Genomic DNA, 18,241 nt, shown 5'->3' with positions numbered 1-18,241 from the left:
GGCAACTGCATATGCAGAAAACAGAGCTGATTCACCTGGCCATAAGTGGCTGGAAGGGATTACCTTTTAGTCACTAGTCCCTGGTTCCTGGATCCCCAGAGTTGCTTCAGTTTCTCTTCTTCAGGTTGCCTTGTTTTCAACATTTCCTTTAACTATCAGCTGGCTCTGCCATATATTTAAAGGAAGTGATGATTGGAGCTGCTTATATTCAAAGAAGCTTGCTGGTATAAACACCAGTATTGTGCCCAGCAAAGGCCAAGTCCTCAGTAAGTGGTCACTTTTGTCACTTGTTCATTCAATACATTTTTGCTGAGTACTCTATTTATATATATATATCTCATATATATATGAGAGATATGATATATATTGTATATATCTCATATATATATCTCATGTAAATATATATCTCGTGTGTGTGTGTATATATATATATATGCCAAACCAATAGGAATACAGAAATGAACAAAACAACTTCTCTATCCTTAAAGCATTCACTCTCTAGTTAGGGGTAAAGAAAGGCTAAGACACAGGGTGCCATCTGTAAAGAAGTCTCCTCCATTTCTTCTTCTTGACTTGAAAGTCCTCTTGGCAAGAAGTTAGCAAATGCCAATCAGAGAGCATGAGTAGGGGGCTGGGCGTGGTGACTCATGCCTGCAATCCCAGCACTTTGGGAGGGCCAGGTAGGTGGATTGCCTGAGGTCAGGAGTTCAAGACCAGCCTGGCCAGTATGGGGAAACCCCATCTCTATTAACAGTACAAAAATTAGCCCAGTGTGGTGGCACACACCTGTAATCCCAGCTATTCGGGAGGCTGAGGCAGGAGAATCACTTGAACCCAGCACAATCTTCGTTCACTGCACTCCAGCCTGGGCAACAAAGTGAGACTCCATCTCAAAAAAAAAAGGAGCAAGCATGAGTAGGAGAGCAGGAGAGCCGCGATGGAGAGGGAGGACGGGTGGGCAAGCAAGGCTAGGTCGGCACTGACGGATGCTCCCCTGGACCAAGATTCAGTCAGGCTCCTTTGAGCCCTCTTTTCTACAGGGCCTCCACCTTGCTGCTCCCTTCCCCTCCCCTCCACCCCCATCCTGCTGTCTTGGCTTACCCAGCCCAGTTTTAGCAAAGAACCCTGATAAGTCAGTGTACTGACAATCCCTCACCCTTGATACCCAATCAAGTTTGTTATCTCCACCTTTGATTTCTAAGTCCTTGGCCTGTCTTGAGCAAGAATCTCCCCGCCCTAAGTCTCCTGTTTAGTAATTTTCCATCCACTGACCAACCCCACACTGTGCTCCTTGACTCTAAATCCCCACTTGTCCCTATATTTTAAGTTGAGTCCAATCTGTCTCCCCTATTGCAATACCCCTATTGTAGTAATCTTAAACAAAGTTTTCCTTACTTTTCTAACAAGTGTCAATAATTTTTTTCTTAATGCCATGTAGTCTTGAGAAAGTTGCAATTGCAGGGGCTCAGGACATGCCAGGCCAAAATATGGCTCCATGGCATAAGGATTGTTTGGTACTGGTTATTTTGAGAAGCTGCAGACACAACAGTAGCTCCAAAAAGTTGTCCTTTTAGAAATGTACATCTGTAAAGGAAATGTTCTTTTGTCCTTTTTTAAAATTTTTTTGTTTTAAGAGATGGGATTTTGCTATGTTGCCCAAGCTGGTCTCAAACTCCTGGGCTCTAGCAATCCTCCCGCCTTAGCCTCTAAAATTGTTAGGATTACAAGTGTGAGCCACCATACACAGCTGGGAAATGCCCCTCTTTAAGGGTCTCTCCCTCTCTGCACCAGGGACAGAAAGAAAATTAAGTCACTAGAGACTCATAATAAATAAAGAAGGTGTTGACCTAAATCTGCATAACCAACCTTACATTTGTATAAGGTGCTTTTTCTGGCCCTCTGGTTTTAACTGGGTTACATCTTTTTTTTCTTTGTTTCAGGGAATAATGGTATTAAAGACTGAAGTCTGAACAACCCTTATTTTATTTTATTTTATTTTGAGACAGAGTCTTGCTCTGTTACCCAGGAGGCTGGAGTGCAGTGGCGCAATCTTGGCTCACGGCAACCTCTGCCTCCTGAGCTCAAGCGGTTCTCCTGCCTCAACCTCCCAAGTGACTGGGATTACAGGCACGCACCATCACGCCTGCCTAATTTTTATATTTTTAGTAGAGACGGGGTTTCTCCATGTCAGCCAGGCTAGTCTAGAACTCTTGGCCTCAAGTGATTCACTCACCTCAGCCTCCCGAAGTGCTGGGATTACAGGTGTGAGCCACCACGCCTGGCCTCAACTACTCTTTTCAGATCTATCCTAGAGATTTACTCATTTCTCTGTATTTTCACCCATATTTACAGAGGGCATACATATTATTAAACTTCTGTTCATTTTTCTCTTGTTAGTCTGTCCTTTGTTATAGCAGGTCTCAGTTAAGAACTCATGAAAAGTAAAGAAAAAATTATTTTTCCTCCTCTGTGTAAGCTTGCCTTTAGCCTCAATCATCAGTATGTTCTTTTTCTTTTTTTTTTTTTTTTTTTTTTCCAGAGAGACAAGATCTCACTATACTGCCCAGGCTGGTCCCAAACTCCTGTCCTCAAGCAATCCTCCCCATTCAGCCTCCCAAAGAGCTGAGATTACAGGCATGAACCACCACACCCAGTTAGTGCCTTCTTTTTCTTCCTTCCCTTTTCTCTCCCCCTTTTTCCCCTTTCCTTTCCAGCTGGGCTATTCCAGGCTTAGGCTGATCTCTATCAATTATCTTAATTATTGGAGAGATGCAGTTAATTCCTGTCTGGATGTGGCCTCTAGCTTCCTTTGCTACAGATCCCAAATTCTCCCTTCATGGCAGCAGAGCAAATGTCTCTGCTACTGTCTTCCACTGAAGGATGAGGTAATCATAGCTACTCTAAAGCAACTGAGAGGATTAAAAAGATAATGTATGTAAAACTGCTTTGTATATGGCACTGTATTACATAAATATATGTTTAAAACAAAAGAAAAAGAAAGAGGGCTTAGTGTTGAAATTGTTGAAGTGCTCTGACTAAAGTTCTAAAAGAGGAAATTATCCACCCAGACACAGCAGCGGTAGCCTGGTAGGCCAGGGTCAGCTGCTGCAGCTGTGAGCAATTTACCCACGTCATTATCTGGTTTCCATCTCCCTCCATTTAAAGCTGCTAAAATAGCCGGATGGCAGCTAAAGGAGTTGAGAAAGGTAACTTATGTGAGTAAAGAAGTATGTTCAGGCCCTTTGCAGTGGCTCACACCTGTAATCCCGGCACTTTGGGAGGCCAAGGCTAGAGGATCGCTTGAGCCCAGGAGTTCAAGACCAACCTGGGCAACTTGGCAACAACCTCCCTCTCTACGAAAGATAAAAAAATTAGCCGGCTATGGTGGTGAGCACTAGTAGTCCTGGCTACTCAGGAGCTGAGGTGGGAGGACCGATTTAGCCTGGGAGGTCACGGCTGCAGTGAGCCATGATCATGTCACTGCACTCCAGCCTGTCAACAGAGCAAAACCCTGTTTCAAAAAAAGAAAAGAGGCCAGGTACAGGGGCTCATGCCTGTAATCCCAACACTTTGGGAGGCCAAGGCGGGAGGATCACCTGAGGTCGGGAGTTCGAGACCAGCCTGACCAAAATGGAGAAACCCCGTCTCTACTAAAAATACAAAATTAGCCAGGTGCAGTGGCACATGCCTGTAATCCCAGCTACTTGGGAGGCTGAGGCAGGAGAATTGTTTGAACCTGGGGGGCAGAGGTTGTGGTAAGACGAGATCACACCATTGTACTTCAGACTAGGCAACAAGAGCGAAACTCCATCTCAAAAAAAAAAAAAAAAAAAAGTGTGTTCATCCCATTTCCTGTTTGCAAAGGTTACCCAGAAATCTCAAGGTCCCTGGTCATTGTTTGGGGGAAGAGAATCTTGTAGATTTCACAGGTTAATAATTTTTATAGTTTAAATATCTGCCAGGCTGTGTTGGCTGATTCAGCTGATGCAACAGAACTTGAGAATTTTTTTCTAATGGGGCCTGCAGTTAGCATCTCATCTTCTTTAGTGGTTAAGAGTACAGGCTCTGAAGCTAGACTGTCTTGATTTGAATCTTGAATCTACCACTCAATAGCTCTCATCTTCAGCATGTTACTTTTTTTTTTTCTTTTTCTTTTTTTTTTTTTTCGAGACACGTCTTATTCTTTCACACAGGCTGGAGTGCAGTGGTATGATCTCAGCTCACTGCAACCTCTGCCTCTTTGGTTCCAGCAATTCTCCTGCCTCAGCCTCCCAAGTAGCTGGGACTACCGGCGCGTGCCACCATGCCCGGCTAACTTTTGTATTTTTAGCAGAGAGAGGATTTCACTATGTTGCTTAAGCTGGTCTTGAACTCCTGACCTCAAATGATCCGCCTGCCTCAGCCTCCCAAAGTGCTGGGATTACAGGCCTGAGCCACCATGCCCAGCCGTCAGCATGTTACTTAACTTTATCTCAAAAATGAGAATGAGTATGATACCTAACTCTCAGAGTTATTGAGGGAAATACATATGTGAATAGAGTTCTTAGGACAGTGGCTGGGATATAGTAAGAGCTCTATACATTTCACCTATTATTTAGAGTAGATCAGATTAGGTACAAGAGCTAGCATTTGAAGGCCATAAGAGGTAGATGTTGTGTTAAAAGCTTTTGCCAAGTGCAATCGCTTAATTCTCCCAACAATTCTGTGCAGGAAAGAGTTACCATAGCAGCCCCAATACAGAAGGGCTGGCTTATGTGGCTGGTCCATGGCTAGCATCTGGGAACTTGGCTTTTGGAAGGTTCCCAAGTCACTCACTGATAAGGACCTTGCCCACCTGGCGCACTGAATTGTGTTGTATCGGCCTGCCTAGACTGTTTGTACAAACAGTGTGATTTATAGAGAATACTTGCTTTCCTTCTGAGAGACTGGAATGCTACTGGTTGCGGCTGGCTGAGCAAACAGAGCGTACCTATGAGAAAAGCCCCCAGTAAAAATCTTTGGCTCTGCACCTCAACATGGTATTAGGGCTCAGAAATGGATACCCCAAAATATGGCACTTTGATATGCTGAACTGAAGAAAAAGTTACGATGTCTCTGACCTTCTCCCCTGCTTCTGTCCCTCAATCCTCTGTGTCCCCCAAAGCACTGGATAAAGTTCTCTGAAGTTCCTACCTGCCTAAGTCTGGATCTGCCAAAGAAGAAAACAATTTACCTCTGGTTCCTTCCCTGAGTTTTCATTAACTGAACTCATATGACAGGAAGAAAGACTGAAGTCTGTCGACAAACCTGGTCAGAGTTTTGTCACAAACCATGGTCTGCTCTGCTGACCCAATGGACTTTGTAGTAGGCCATTGTATATTCTTCAAGCCTATTGAATCCTCCTAAAAATCATTCACACTTCCCCATCTCCCTTTCCTCTAAGAAGCAGGGGACATAGCAGCTGTACCGCATTGGGATATTAGGTAATCACTCTGGTTCTCCCCGTGTACACGCTAATAAATTGGTTTGCCTTTTCTCCAACTGATCTGTCTTTTGTGAGTTGATTTTTCAGCCAACCTTCAGACAGGAAAGGGGATGTTTTCCCTTGGCCCCTACAAAGGCTCCCCTGGGCAAAGATATTGCACATGTTACTGCATTTCTCGGCTAGAGGAGGGAGTCCCTTCAAGAAGGCAGAACATAGGAACCTGTGCCTGGATTTCTCCACACTCCACCCGATGTGCCCTTGTCTCTTGCTGACCCTGCTGTGTATCATTTCACCGTAATAAATCTTAGCCACGAATACAACTACGCGTTGAAACCTTCTAGCACACACTGAACATGTGGATGCTCATAGGTCTCTGAAAAAACAAACTCTCAAAGGTCTATCATGTAACTCTAATTTTATAGTTTCAAAATCCAAGGAATGGGAAAGTTATGAGATGCAGATGTGGCCACTTAGTAGGTGAAAAAGCTGCATCTAAATCCAGTCTGTCTCCTTCCAAAGACTGTGCTCATTCCATTGTGCCAGGCAGCCATACGCAGTCACATACATCCCAGACCAAGGCAAGCTTCTTTCTAAGATACAACACCTACTAGCTACAGGGTAGCTCTGCAACTTGAGAAAATCTCTTAAAGGATGTGAAGCCCAGATTTCTTCACTGTAAATCTGCAATAATAATACTAATGCCACAAAATTGCTGTGAGGATTTAATAAGTACAACATACAAAGCATATGTGTGAAGCACATACATATTAAATACACAGTATATTAAGATCTATAAAGTAGCCTAATGCCTTTATACATGGTACCCATCCATAAATTAAAAAGCTAGACAAATATGTATAGATGTGATCAACATATAGACATTTGTATAAACATGTACATATACATGCACACATATATATCCACATAAATACACATACATGTTAATTATTCATCTAACAATTTCTGCCTTGAGTAAAGTGCACCAGTCACCATTCACAGATGAAGCTAGTTAGGATTTTATAGGTGAACCTGATTTTTACACTTACTGGTTTCAAAATAGGGAACCACTTTTATCCGGAAACCCTCTGCTCAAAGCCTAAAGGCTGACTTTCCTTAATGTTTAACCTATGAAATTAATTATTAGCCAGACAATTAAAAGCTTTGCTCAAGACACTAACTGGTACTTACCATGAGCTCTAACATACACAGGTATGGTGGCCATATTTTCATAACTCCAAGTTACAACCTGTGACCTAGCAATGAATTACTGTGCTTGGAAACTGAAACTCCCTCAGAAACCCCAGTTTCTATACAGAATATTCAGTCCTCTTACAACCATGGAAAGCATACTTCTGTGGTTAATATTTTTTATTGGCTGGGTGCGATGGCTCACGCCTGTAATCCCAGCACTTTGGGAGGCCAAGGCAGTGGATCACCTGAGGTCAGGAGTTCGAGACCTGCCTGACTGACATGGTGAAACCCTCTCTCTACTAAAAATAGAAACCCTCTGCCTCCAGGGTTCAAGAGATTCTCACTGCCTCAGCCTCCCAAGTAGTTGGGATTACAGGCATCTGCCACCACTCCCAGCTAATTTTTGTTTCTTCAGTAGAGACGGGGTTTTGCCATGTTGGCCAGCTCGCTAAGCCACCGCGCCCAGCCTCATCTGACTTTTTCTCTGCAGAGCAAAGATATGAAAGAACCAACCGTAACCCAAACCTACCACTTTTCACGGGGGAAAACCCCAGTCATCCTACCCAACTCCAAGGTCACACTTACTAGCAGTAATATCCATTTGGACATTACTACCTGAGTGGCGTCAGACAAGTGATTTATCCTATTGGTGCCTTCACCTCCTGATTTGTAAAATGGAGATAATAAGAATGTTGGCCCTATAGTATTGTACATCTAAACATGTGTTAAGAAGGTAGCTCTCAGGCCAGGCATGGTGGCTCGTGCCTGTAATCCCAGCACTTTGGGAGACTGGGGCAGGTGGATCACTTGAGTCAGGAGTTCGAGACCCACCTGGCCAACATGGTGAAATCCTGTTTCTACTAAAAATACAAAAACTAGCTGGGTGTGGTGGTACGCAGCTACTTGGGAGGCTGAGGCAGGAGAATCCCTTGAAACTGGGAAGTGGAGGTGGCAGTGAGCCAAGATCTGCCACTGCATGATCAGAGTAACTCTGTCTTAAAACATAATAATAATAATAAAAGAAGGTGGCTCTCATATTAATGTTCTTACCACAATACTTTTTTTATAAAAAAGAGTGTCTACCTCACACAATTTATTTATTAGTAAGTTAATAAGGGTAAAAAGGATTAGCACAGTGCCTGGCACATAGTATAAAATAAATAAATGAATAAAATAGCACATCTTCTACTGTTCTCTAATTGCTTCTATAACCATGTCGTAGTCCTGACAATACTATGAACTGTTTAAGGTCAGGGATCACACCAGCACCGTGCTTCCCTGTCCATCTTCCTTTCCTCAGTGAACTGAAACCAGAGCTAGACATGTTAGGCCACCAACAGACAGCTGTGAGTCCAACTGTGGCAGAACTGCACAGGAGAAAGCAGCCTGGAATACAGTGTCACTCACTCTAAGCAATGCCTCTACATCTACGGCTTCCAAAATATTTGACTCCAATGCACAGTAACAAATAATTTTAGGTTGTAACTCAATATACACCTGCATATGCCCCTATGTTTTATAGCATATATCTAAATGAAATAAAAGTATTTTAAAACAATACTTACTTTTTTTTTTTGAGATGAAGTCTTGCTCTGCCACCAAGGCTGGAATGCAGTGGCACAATCTCGGCTCACTGCAACCTCCACCTCCCGGGTTCAAGCGATTCTCTTGCCTCAGCCTCCTGAGTAGCTGGGACTACAGGCACACACCACCATGCCAAGCTAATTTTTTGTGTTTTTAATAGAGATGGGGTTTCACCCTGTTGGCCAGGCTGGTCTTGAACTCCTGACCTCAGGTGATCCGCCCGCCTCAGCCTCCCAAAGTGCTGGGATTACATCTTAAAATATTACTCTAACTTTCCCTCTGCCTTTCTGTGTAAAAACAGGCCATAAAGAAATTATCTAACCTACTTTGGTTAACCGTAGGTCATAAGACTCCCATTGCAAGCCGAGCATGGTGGCTCAGACTTATAATCCCAGCACTTTGGAAGGCTGAGGTGGATGGATCACCTGAGGTGAGGAGTTCAAGACCAGCCTGGCCAACATGGTGAAACCCCATCTCTACTAAAATGTACAAAAATTAGCCGGGTATTGTGGTGCACATCTGTAATCCCAGCTACTTGGGAGGCTAAGGCAGGAGCATCACTTGAACTCAGGAGGCAGAGGTTGCAGTGAGCCAAGATCATGCTATTGTACTCCAACCTGGGTGACAAAGAGAGACTCAATCTCAAAAAAAAAAAAAAAAGACTCCCATTCCAGAAAGGGTCTTGCCTTACACCCAGAAAGAATGAATGCTGCAGAGAGGCCAAAAAGAATCTATACAGACAGGTCTTGTTGGGCTTCTCTACTCAGTCTACTAACTTTAGATCACATCCTTTTTGTCCAATCATATTTCTACATAACTGTCCATACTTTGTTGAATATAAGCATAACAACGGACAATTTTCTCTGTATCTCTGGGTTTTCATTCTGAAGGCTCCCATACATGTTAATAAATTTGTATGTCTTTTCTCCTGTTCATCTGCTTCTTGGGTCCAGCACGGTGGTTCACACCTGTAATCCCAGCTCTTTGGGAGGCCAAGGCGGGTGGATCACTTGAGGTCAGGAGTTAGAGGCCAGCCTGGCCAACATGGCAAATCCCTCCCTTAAAAATGCAAAATTAGTGCGCCTGTAATCCCACTGTAATTCCAGCTACTTGGGAAGCTGAGGAATGAGAATCGCTTGAACCTGGGAGGCAGAGACTGCAGTAAGCCGAGATGGTGCCTCTGCAGTCCAGCCTGGGCAATGGAAGGAGACTCTGTCTTAAACAAAACAAAACAAATCTGCCTCTTGTCAGTGATTTTCAGCAAACCTTCAGAGGGCAAAGGGAAAAGTGTTCTCTTGGTCCTTACATGTATAACCTATGCACATCCTTTTGTATACTTCAAATCATCTCTAGATTACTTATAATACCCAATACAATGTAAACACTCTGTAAGTAGTTATTATATTGTACTGTTTAGGGAATAATGATGAAAAAAAAGTCTATGTGGGTGTAGTTCAGACACAAATTTTTTCCAAAGATTTTAAATTCATGGTTGGTTAAATACACAGACGCAGAACCCACAGATACAAAGGGCTGACTGTAAAACACTTCCTAACCAGTAACTTACATTGCATCATTGTGATTCAGTCCTAAAAGGAAAGTGACACTTTTATGAAGGCTCTTTGGATTAACTCTTCACTGTGGCAGCTTACATCATGCTTCAGGAAATGTTTATTCTCCTCTAACAACCAACCTTCAGGGAGGCATCTACTTCCCAACTCCATATTATACTTGACTTCATGACTTGCTTTAGCCAGTTAGATACAGAGTTGTGATGTTACATTACATCCAAGCAGCAGCTTTTGGAGGTGCTATAAGAACCTGCCTGCCCTCTTTAGCATCTGCAACTATCTGTTGAAAACAACACATCACGGACAGTGGATATTCCTCTAGTCTGTGTCCCAGAATGGAAAGGCGTGGAGCACAGACCTGATCTTGACCCCCAGCTTGGAGACAAGCTGAACATAAGCAGAGGTGCAGCTGACTTACAGATTCATGAGCGAGAAATAAGTACTTGTTGTAAGACACAAGATTTGGGGCTGCTTGTTACTGCAGCAAAAGCTGCCCAATACACTCACCATGCTGGATGATGCCATGCTCCATAAGCCGGTGGCAAAGTTGTTCTGCCTCTTTCCTTGTGGTGGCCTCACCTTCCTGAACCAGCCAGTCCAGGAATTCAGATGCCATGAAGGTGCGCTCATACTTGACCCCTTCCTCCTCCCTGGGCTGCAGGAGTGTGTTTTCAGGGCTCATCAGCCTGGGAAGAAAAAAAAAGGGAAAAGACAAATAAACCTATACAAAAGGAAAACAGTTCATTTGAAATCATAGGCTTCCGTGAAGTACCATAGCAAAGTTGTCAGACAGATGCAGCTGTCAGGTGCCACCACACATGTAATTTCTTTTTTTCTTTTTTCTTTTTTTTGAGACAGAGTTTCACTCTTGTTGCCCAGGCTGGAGTGCAATGGCGTGATCTCAGCTCACTGCAACCTCCACCTTCCAGGTTCAAGTGATTCTCCTGCCTTGGCCTCCCAAGTAGCTAGGATTACAGGCATGTGGCACCACGCCCAGTTAATTTTGTATTTTTAGTAGCGACAGGTTTTCTCCATGTTGGTCAGGCTGGTCTTGAACTCCCAACCTCAGGTGATCCGCCTGCCTTGGTGTCCCAAAGTGCTGGGATTACAGGCATGAGCCACTATGCCCAGCCTACCATACATGTAATTTCTAAGAGGAAGATCTGCTTCAAAAGCAACCAAGATGCATTTTATCCTAGTAATTTGAAAAAAAAAAAATGGAAATGCAATCCAAAACTCTATGATTAGCAGACTGCATTCAAGTTAGCAAACTTGAAAAGAAGTTACAATTTCATATTCTACTCTACCATTCTGAAAAGGCTAGTATTTCTTTCCTAATTGCATTATTTCACTTCTGTGCTAAGAAGACTAATGCTGTGAACTGAGTGTTTTGTGTCCTCGCTAAATTTTTTTTTTTTTTTTGAGACAGAGTTTCACTCTTATTGCCCAGGCTGGAGTGCAATGGTGCGATCTTGGCTCACTGCAACCTCCACCTCCTGAGTTCAAGTGATTCTCCTGCCTTGACCTCCAGAGTAGCTGGGATTACAGGCACATGCCACCACACTCGATGAATTTTTGTATTTTTAGTAGAGATGGGGTTTCACCATATTGTCCAGGCTGGTCTCAAACTCCTGACCTCGTGATCCTGCCGTCTTGGCCTCCCAAAGTGCCAAGATTACCAGCATGAGCCACCATGCCCAGCCGTCACTGCTAATTACATACTGTGAATCTCTAATCTCTACTGTGATGATATTTGCAGGTGGCGCATTTGGGAGGTAGTTAGGTTATGACGCTGGAGCCCTCGCGATGGCATTAGTGCCCTTATAAAAAGAGACAAAAGGGAGCTTGCCCTCTTTCTTTCTCTCTGCTCTTGCCATGTGAGGACATAACCAGAAGACAGCCATCTGCAAACCAAGAAGCAGGATCAAACCAAGAAGCAGGTGTCACTGGATCTGCTGGGACCTTGATCTTGGACGTCCCAAACAAATGTTTGTTGTTTAAGCTACTCAGCCTATGGTATATTTTGTTACAGTAGCCTGAACTAAGACGACTACATAGGTGACTCTTGAAATCCTCCCGTACCCACATAGCTTGCTTCTCACACCTATCTTCCCAGGCTTTCCTCAACTCCTCTGGATCCATTTTCACATCTCCAAAATAGCTCCAACTGGGCCTATAAGTGTTCTCCTATGCATCCATATATGATGCAATGTAACGCAAATGTCAGTCCTTATTCTGGTTGACATTAATACCAGTCTATGGGGCCGGGAATGGTGGCTCACACCTGTAATCCCAGTACCTTGGGAAGCCGAGGCAGGTGGATCGCTTGAGGTCAGGAGTTTGAGATTAGCCTGGCTTGGCGAAACCCCGTCTCTACTAAAAATACGAGAAAATTAGCCAGACACATTGGCACATGCCTGTAGTACCAGCTACTCAGGAGGCTGAGGCAGGAGAGTCGCTCGAACCCAGGAGGCAGAGGTTGCAGTGAGACGAGTTCGCACCATTGCACTCCAGCCTGAGTGACAGAGTGAGACTGACCACTGTCCTCGGCTAGGGGGACATCAATCACACTCTACTGGTTTCCTGGTTTCCAACCCACCCTCTGCTCCTATCTCTTACTCAGCTACCCTTGTGTTGGCTTCTCTGCATCTCCCTGGACTTTAAAGGCTGGAATTCCTTGAGATTCAGTCCCTACATACCTCTTTTCTCATTCCATAGTCTCTCTGGTGAGCTCCTCCATGTCCCTGTCTTCAATTACCATCCACGTTCCAAAGATTCCCAAATTTATATTCCCAGACCAGGCCTATACTCCCAACCCTACAGCTTTGCATTCACATAGATTTCTCAAAGCCACCTCAAAATCAACAAGCCCAAAACTGAGCTTACATTCTTCCTTCCAAACTTGGTCCTGTGCCAGTCAGTGCTTACACTGTTCAGCCAGAAAATGAGACATTGTCCTTGGTCCCTCCCTCTTCCTCACCCCCTGCCCAGTCATCAGTATGAACTGTGAAGTTGAACTTCTAAATCTCTCTCATGTATGTCTAAGCCTTCCCATCTCAGGCATTGCCACTACCTTAGTCTAAAATACCAATACTTTTAACTTAGACAACTACAGTGTTTTCTTAATTGACTATACTATGCATCCACTCTTATTCTCTATCCAACCTTGGACACCTAAGTCTAGACATAACTACTAAATTATCTTTTAAAAATTCAAACCTGATAATGTCCTTCCCCTGTTGAAAATACACTTCCATAGCTTCTCATTGCTTTTAGGATAAAGACCAAAATTCTTCACATGGCATATAAAGTATGTGTGATCCTGCCCTCTTTCAGTTCCTCAAACATACCATGCCCCATCTACCACAGGCCTTTGAATTTGCCATCTCCATGGCTAGAATGCTCTCCCTCTCTTCTCACCACTCCCTCCTGTGCCTACTTGACTCCTTGTTTTGCATCTCAGTTATGGTCGGGTCTCAATTAGACCATCTCATTGCTCCCTGTACAGTTTCTGTGATTATCAGATTAAAGATAGGTCAATTGCAGGCTCCAAGAAGGTTGAGTCCACTTTTGTCCATAAAACTTTGGCGCTCTTTGGTTTTGTTTTGTTTGAGACAGAGTCTTGCTCTGTCACCCAGGCTGGAGTGCGGTGGCGCAATCTCAGCGCACTGCAACCTCTACCTCCCAAGTTCAGGTGATTCTCCTGCCTCAGCTTCCCAAGTAGCTGGAACTACAGGCATGCACCACCATGTCCAGCTAATTTTTTTTTTTTTTTTTTTTTTTTTTTTTTTTGTATTTTTAGTAGAGATGGGTTTTCACCATGTTGGCCATGCTGGTCTCAAACTCCTGACCTCAAGTGATCTGCTGGCCTCGGCCTCTCAAAGTGCTGGGATTACAGGTGTGAGCTACCACACATGGCCCATAAAATTTTGTTAAATTAAAAATTGAACCATATAAAATGCCATGTTCACTGTGTCATGTTCCTCCACAAAATTATTCCTGATGAGTTCCTAATTACAGGCATGTGCCACCAAGCCCAGCTAATTTTTGTATTTTTAGTAGAGACGGGGTTTCATCATGTTGGCCAGGCTGGTCTTGAACTCCTGACCTCAGGTGATCTGCCAGCCTCAGCCTTCCAACGTGCTGGGAGCCACTTTTCTTTTATTCAACCTTGTTTTTCTCAAGAGTATAATGGTATTCTTAGCCAGCTTTTGTGAAAATCATATGAGTGTGAATGAAACAACTTTGTAATAAAAAATAATGTACAGTATACACAAAGTGTTATGCTATGTAAGTAATCATTTTACCTACATTGGGGCAAGATGAATTTCTGCCTTCATAGCTATGAACTCATGAAAATGGAGATTCCTTTAAGGTCCCTTCTCTCTTCCTAGAATGATTAGAGTTCTATCGGAAATCCATGGAAGGGGCGCATGATTAGAAATTAGATGCCTGGGACCCAAACATAGCTCTGCTACAAACTAGTCATGTAACTTCTCACTGTCTCCCAAACTCATATTAAATGAGGAAGATAATACCTGTTCCACTTGCTTCACTAAATTGTTGTTATCAACAAAAATCTTGGGGGCAAGTGAAGTTCTAAGTATATGAATGTATACTTTTTTCTTTCTTTCTTTTTAGAGAAAGTCTCGCCCTGTCACCCAGACTGGAGTGCAGTGGCATAATCTCAGCTCACTGCAACGTTTGACTTGCAGGTTCAAGCAATTCTCCTGCCTCAGCCTCCTGAGCAGCTGGGATTATAGGCGTGTGCCACCATGCCTAATTTTTGTATCTTTAGTGGAAACGAAGTTTCACCATGTTGGCTAGGCTGGTCTTGAACTTCTGACCTTGTAATCTGCCCGCCTCAGCCTCCCAAAGTGCTGGGATTACAGGTGTGAGCCACTGCACCTGGCCCATGAACGTATAACCATGGTATTCATATGCCATGAACGTATACATCTAATAGAACTCATTAAAGACCTTCTTATTCAGCATGTAACAGAAGTCACTTAAAAATCTCATGTAGAGGCCAAGCACGGAAGCTCACGCCTGTAATCCCAGCATTTTGGGCGGCCAAGGAGGGCGGATCACTTGAGGTTATGAGTTTAAGACCAGTCTGGCCAACACAGTGAAACCCCATCTCTACTAAAAATACAAAAATTGACTGGGTGTGGTGGTGCATGACTGTAATCCCAGCTACTGTGGTAGAAGGCTAAGGCAAGAGTATCTCTTGAACCTGGGAGGCAGAGGTTGCACTGAACTGAGATCACACCACTGTACTCCAGCCTGGGGGACACAGCAAGACTCCGTTTCAAAAAAAAAAATCTTATTTAGATCTTTTCCCAAATCAAACCTCTTCTGCACTTTAATCCATGCTTAGAAATAGCCAACAGGTGGTCGGGTACAGTGGCTCACGCCTGTAATCCCAGCACTTTGGGAGGCCGAGGCGGGCAGATCACAAGGTCAGGAGCTCAAGACCATCCTGGCTAACATGGTGAAACCCCGTCTCTACTAAAAATACAAAAATTAGCCAGGCATGGCAGTATGCACCTGTAGTCCCAGCTGCTGGGGAGGCTGAGGCAGGAGAATGGCGTGAACCCAGGAGGCAGAGCTTGCAGCGAGCTGAGATCACACCACTGCACTCCAGCCTGGGCAATAGAGTGAGACTCCGTCTCAAAAAAAGAAAAAAAAAAAAAAAAAAAAAAGAAATAGCCAACAGGCTTATTTCCCAAAGTTAGTAACAGTTGAGTTGGTACAAGCAATATGAATTTTATTTAATATAATAATGGACAACCCCTTCTTGGAAGGTGGTAAGGACAACTGTCACATGTATGTCAACACAAGTGAAAGAAACATAAAAACACTCTCTAGGAAAATGTATGCAAAGACGGACATGGTAGTTCTTCATGTGTCTTCCAGTGTGACTTCATTGCTTCTCCTATCAAGAGGCGGAGTCCATTTCAATTTCCCTTGAACTTTGGCTAGCTTTTTGACTTGCTCAGACCAATGGGATGCAGTGAAAGTGAGGTTCTTCTTTTTTTTGTTCTTCTTTGTTTTGTTTTTGAGACAGAGTCTCACTATATCGCCCAGGCTGGAGTGCAGTGACGTAATCTCGGCTCACTGCAACTTCCGCCTCCCGGGTTCAAGCTATTCTCCTGCCTCAGCCTCCTGAGCAGCTGGGATTACAGGTGTACACCACTACACCCAGCTAATTTTTGTATTTTTAGTAGAGACAGGGTTTCACCATGTTGGTCAGCTGGTCTCGAACTCCTGACCTCTATGAATGTGCCCAGATGAAAACAATAGAGGAACCACCATGCAAACCATAGAATCAAAAGAAATAATACATCATGGTTGTTTTAGACTGCTAAATACTTAGTATGATTTGTTTTGTAGGAATAGATGGCTGGAACACATTTGTATGAATAAGTGGTGGCAAAAATATGTGAAACCACACACACTGAGGCATGTTACATAGCTCAGAAAGTTGCAACAGAATGATGGATGAACACTGAAGTTCCAGGGAATAAACTGCATAGAATAAAGCCACATGGAATGATGACAAGAACCTAGAAAAGAAAATAGAGGCCGGGCGCGGTGGCTCATGCCTGTAATCCCAGCCCTTTGGGAGGCCAAGGCAGGCAAATCACTTGAGGTCAGGAGTTCGAGACCACCCTGGCCAACATGGTGAAACTCCGTCTCTACTAAAAATACAAAAATTAGCCAGGCATAGTGGCACATGCCTATAATTCCAGCTACATGAGAGGCTGAGGCAGGAGCATCAGTTGAACCCAGGAAGCAGAGGTTGCAGTGAGCCAAGATCATACCATGGCACTCCAGCCTGGGCAACAGGGCAAGACTCTGTCTCAAAAAAAAAAAAAAAGAAGGAAAAAAAAAAATAGAAGGACCCATGTGCATGCACAGGCAAGAAATACTACCATTCTTTCATTTCTTTTGACCCTCAAATAAAGTGTCTTGGAGGACAAAATGGAAGAAAAACTAGCGTCCTCAGTTTTCTGGTTTTAGATATCACTTTCTCTAAGAAATCTCCAATTCCTGCAAATACGGACCATGTACCATTTCTAAGGTCCTTCTCAAAGCCCTAGGGGAATTACCTGCTCCCTTGATTAGAAGCTTTTTGAGACCAGAGAACCTGTCTATGTGGTTCACAGTTTTTTCCTAGCACAGTAGGTTTTCAAAAAGCTGAGTGGATAAATTAAACTTAATTATAAGGATTCTCCTGCTATAATCCAAGTATATACTAAAAATAACCCCAGCCTGGGTGCAGCTGCTCACTCCCACCTTTAATCCCAGCACTTTGGGAGGCCGAGGCAGGAAGATCCCTTGAGCCCAGGAGTTCGAAGTTGCCGTGAGCTATGATTGTGCCATTGTACTCCAGCCTGGATGGAGCAAGACCTTGTCTCGGGTCAGGCAAGGTGGATCATGCCTGTAATCCCAGCACTTTGGGAGGCCAAGGTGGGTGGATCACCTGAGGTCAGGAGTTCAAGATCAGCCTGACCAACAGGGTGAAACCCCGTCTCTACCAAAAATACAAAAAAATTAGCTGGGTGTGGTGGTGGGTGCCTATAATCCCAGATACTTGGGAGGCTGAGGCAGGAGAATCACTTGAACCCAGGAGGTGGAGGTTACAGTGAGCTGAGATGGTGACATTGCACTCCAGCCTGGGCGACAGAATGAGATCCATCTCAAAAAAAAAAAAAAAAAAAATCCCTGCCTCTTTAAAAAAAAAAAAAGAAAAAAAAGGAGACCTGTGTGGAGGTAATCAAGAGAGTTCGGCACTACTGATAGTCTCCATTTAAGATATAAACACAGACTCCCAGCCTTTATCCCTCCAGCCTTTATCCCTGTTTTGGACCACCCTGTCCCTCCCAGTTCAGTGATTTTCCTTTCAGGCAATGGGGAGGGCGAGCAGACGGGGTTAACTTGTGTCATTTCTTGTAACTAGAAACATGACCTGCCAGCCGTCTAGAGCTCCTACTAAGTATCTGGTGGCCTCTGGACAAGTGACTGGTTAGCTGCTTCTGCCAGTGTGAGCTTTAGGATGGAGGCCAGCTGGCATGCCTGCCTGGATTGGGTCAACCTGCCATTTACAACATGCTCCACCAGCCTTAGCGCTTCCTTATTTCACTTCCCCTTATAATCAACTAGTGTCCCCATCCAGGTTCTTATTTTGAAGACCAAGCCTTTCGTGGGATTTTATTTTAGGATTGATATATAGTCACAATGTTAAAGCAAGTATTTGACTTACTACTTGTTGTGATTATCTTTTGCTATATGACAAGTTTGGTGGCTTAAAATAACCATCATTTAATTATATCTTAGTACTGGATGCATCGTCTGGGGTTCACCTGGGCAGTTCCTCCATGACTCTAGCTTGGGATCACTCACAGTTGCAAGCAGATGATGGCCA

General features: G+C 43.9%; 1 protein-coding gene across 1 annotated transcript in view; it reads right to left on the bottom strand.

Annotated features, from left to right (window-relative positions):
* Positions 1-18,241, bottom strand: part of DEPTOR (DEP domain containing MTOR interacting protein) — a 192,954-nt gene that overhangs the window by 88,411 nt on the left and 86,302 nt on the right. Inside the window, exon 4 of the mRNA XM_008001442.3 lies at positions 10,318-10,496. Coding sequence (XP_007999633.2) covers positions 10,318-10,496 — 179 coding nt within the window. The remainder of the gene's footprint in view (positions 1-10,317; positions 10,497-18,241) is intronic.

Source organism: Chlorocebus sabaeus, chromosome 8 (assembly GCF_047675955.1).
Source record: "Chlorocebus sabaeus isolate Y175 chromosome 8, mChlSab1.0.hap1, whole genome shotgun sequence".
Classification (NCBI taxonomy): Eukaryota; Metazoa; Chordata; class Mammalia; order Primates; family Cercopithecidae; genus Chlorocebus; species Chlorocebus sabaeus.
This window is presented reverse-complemented; position numbering and strand designations above follow the sequence as displayed.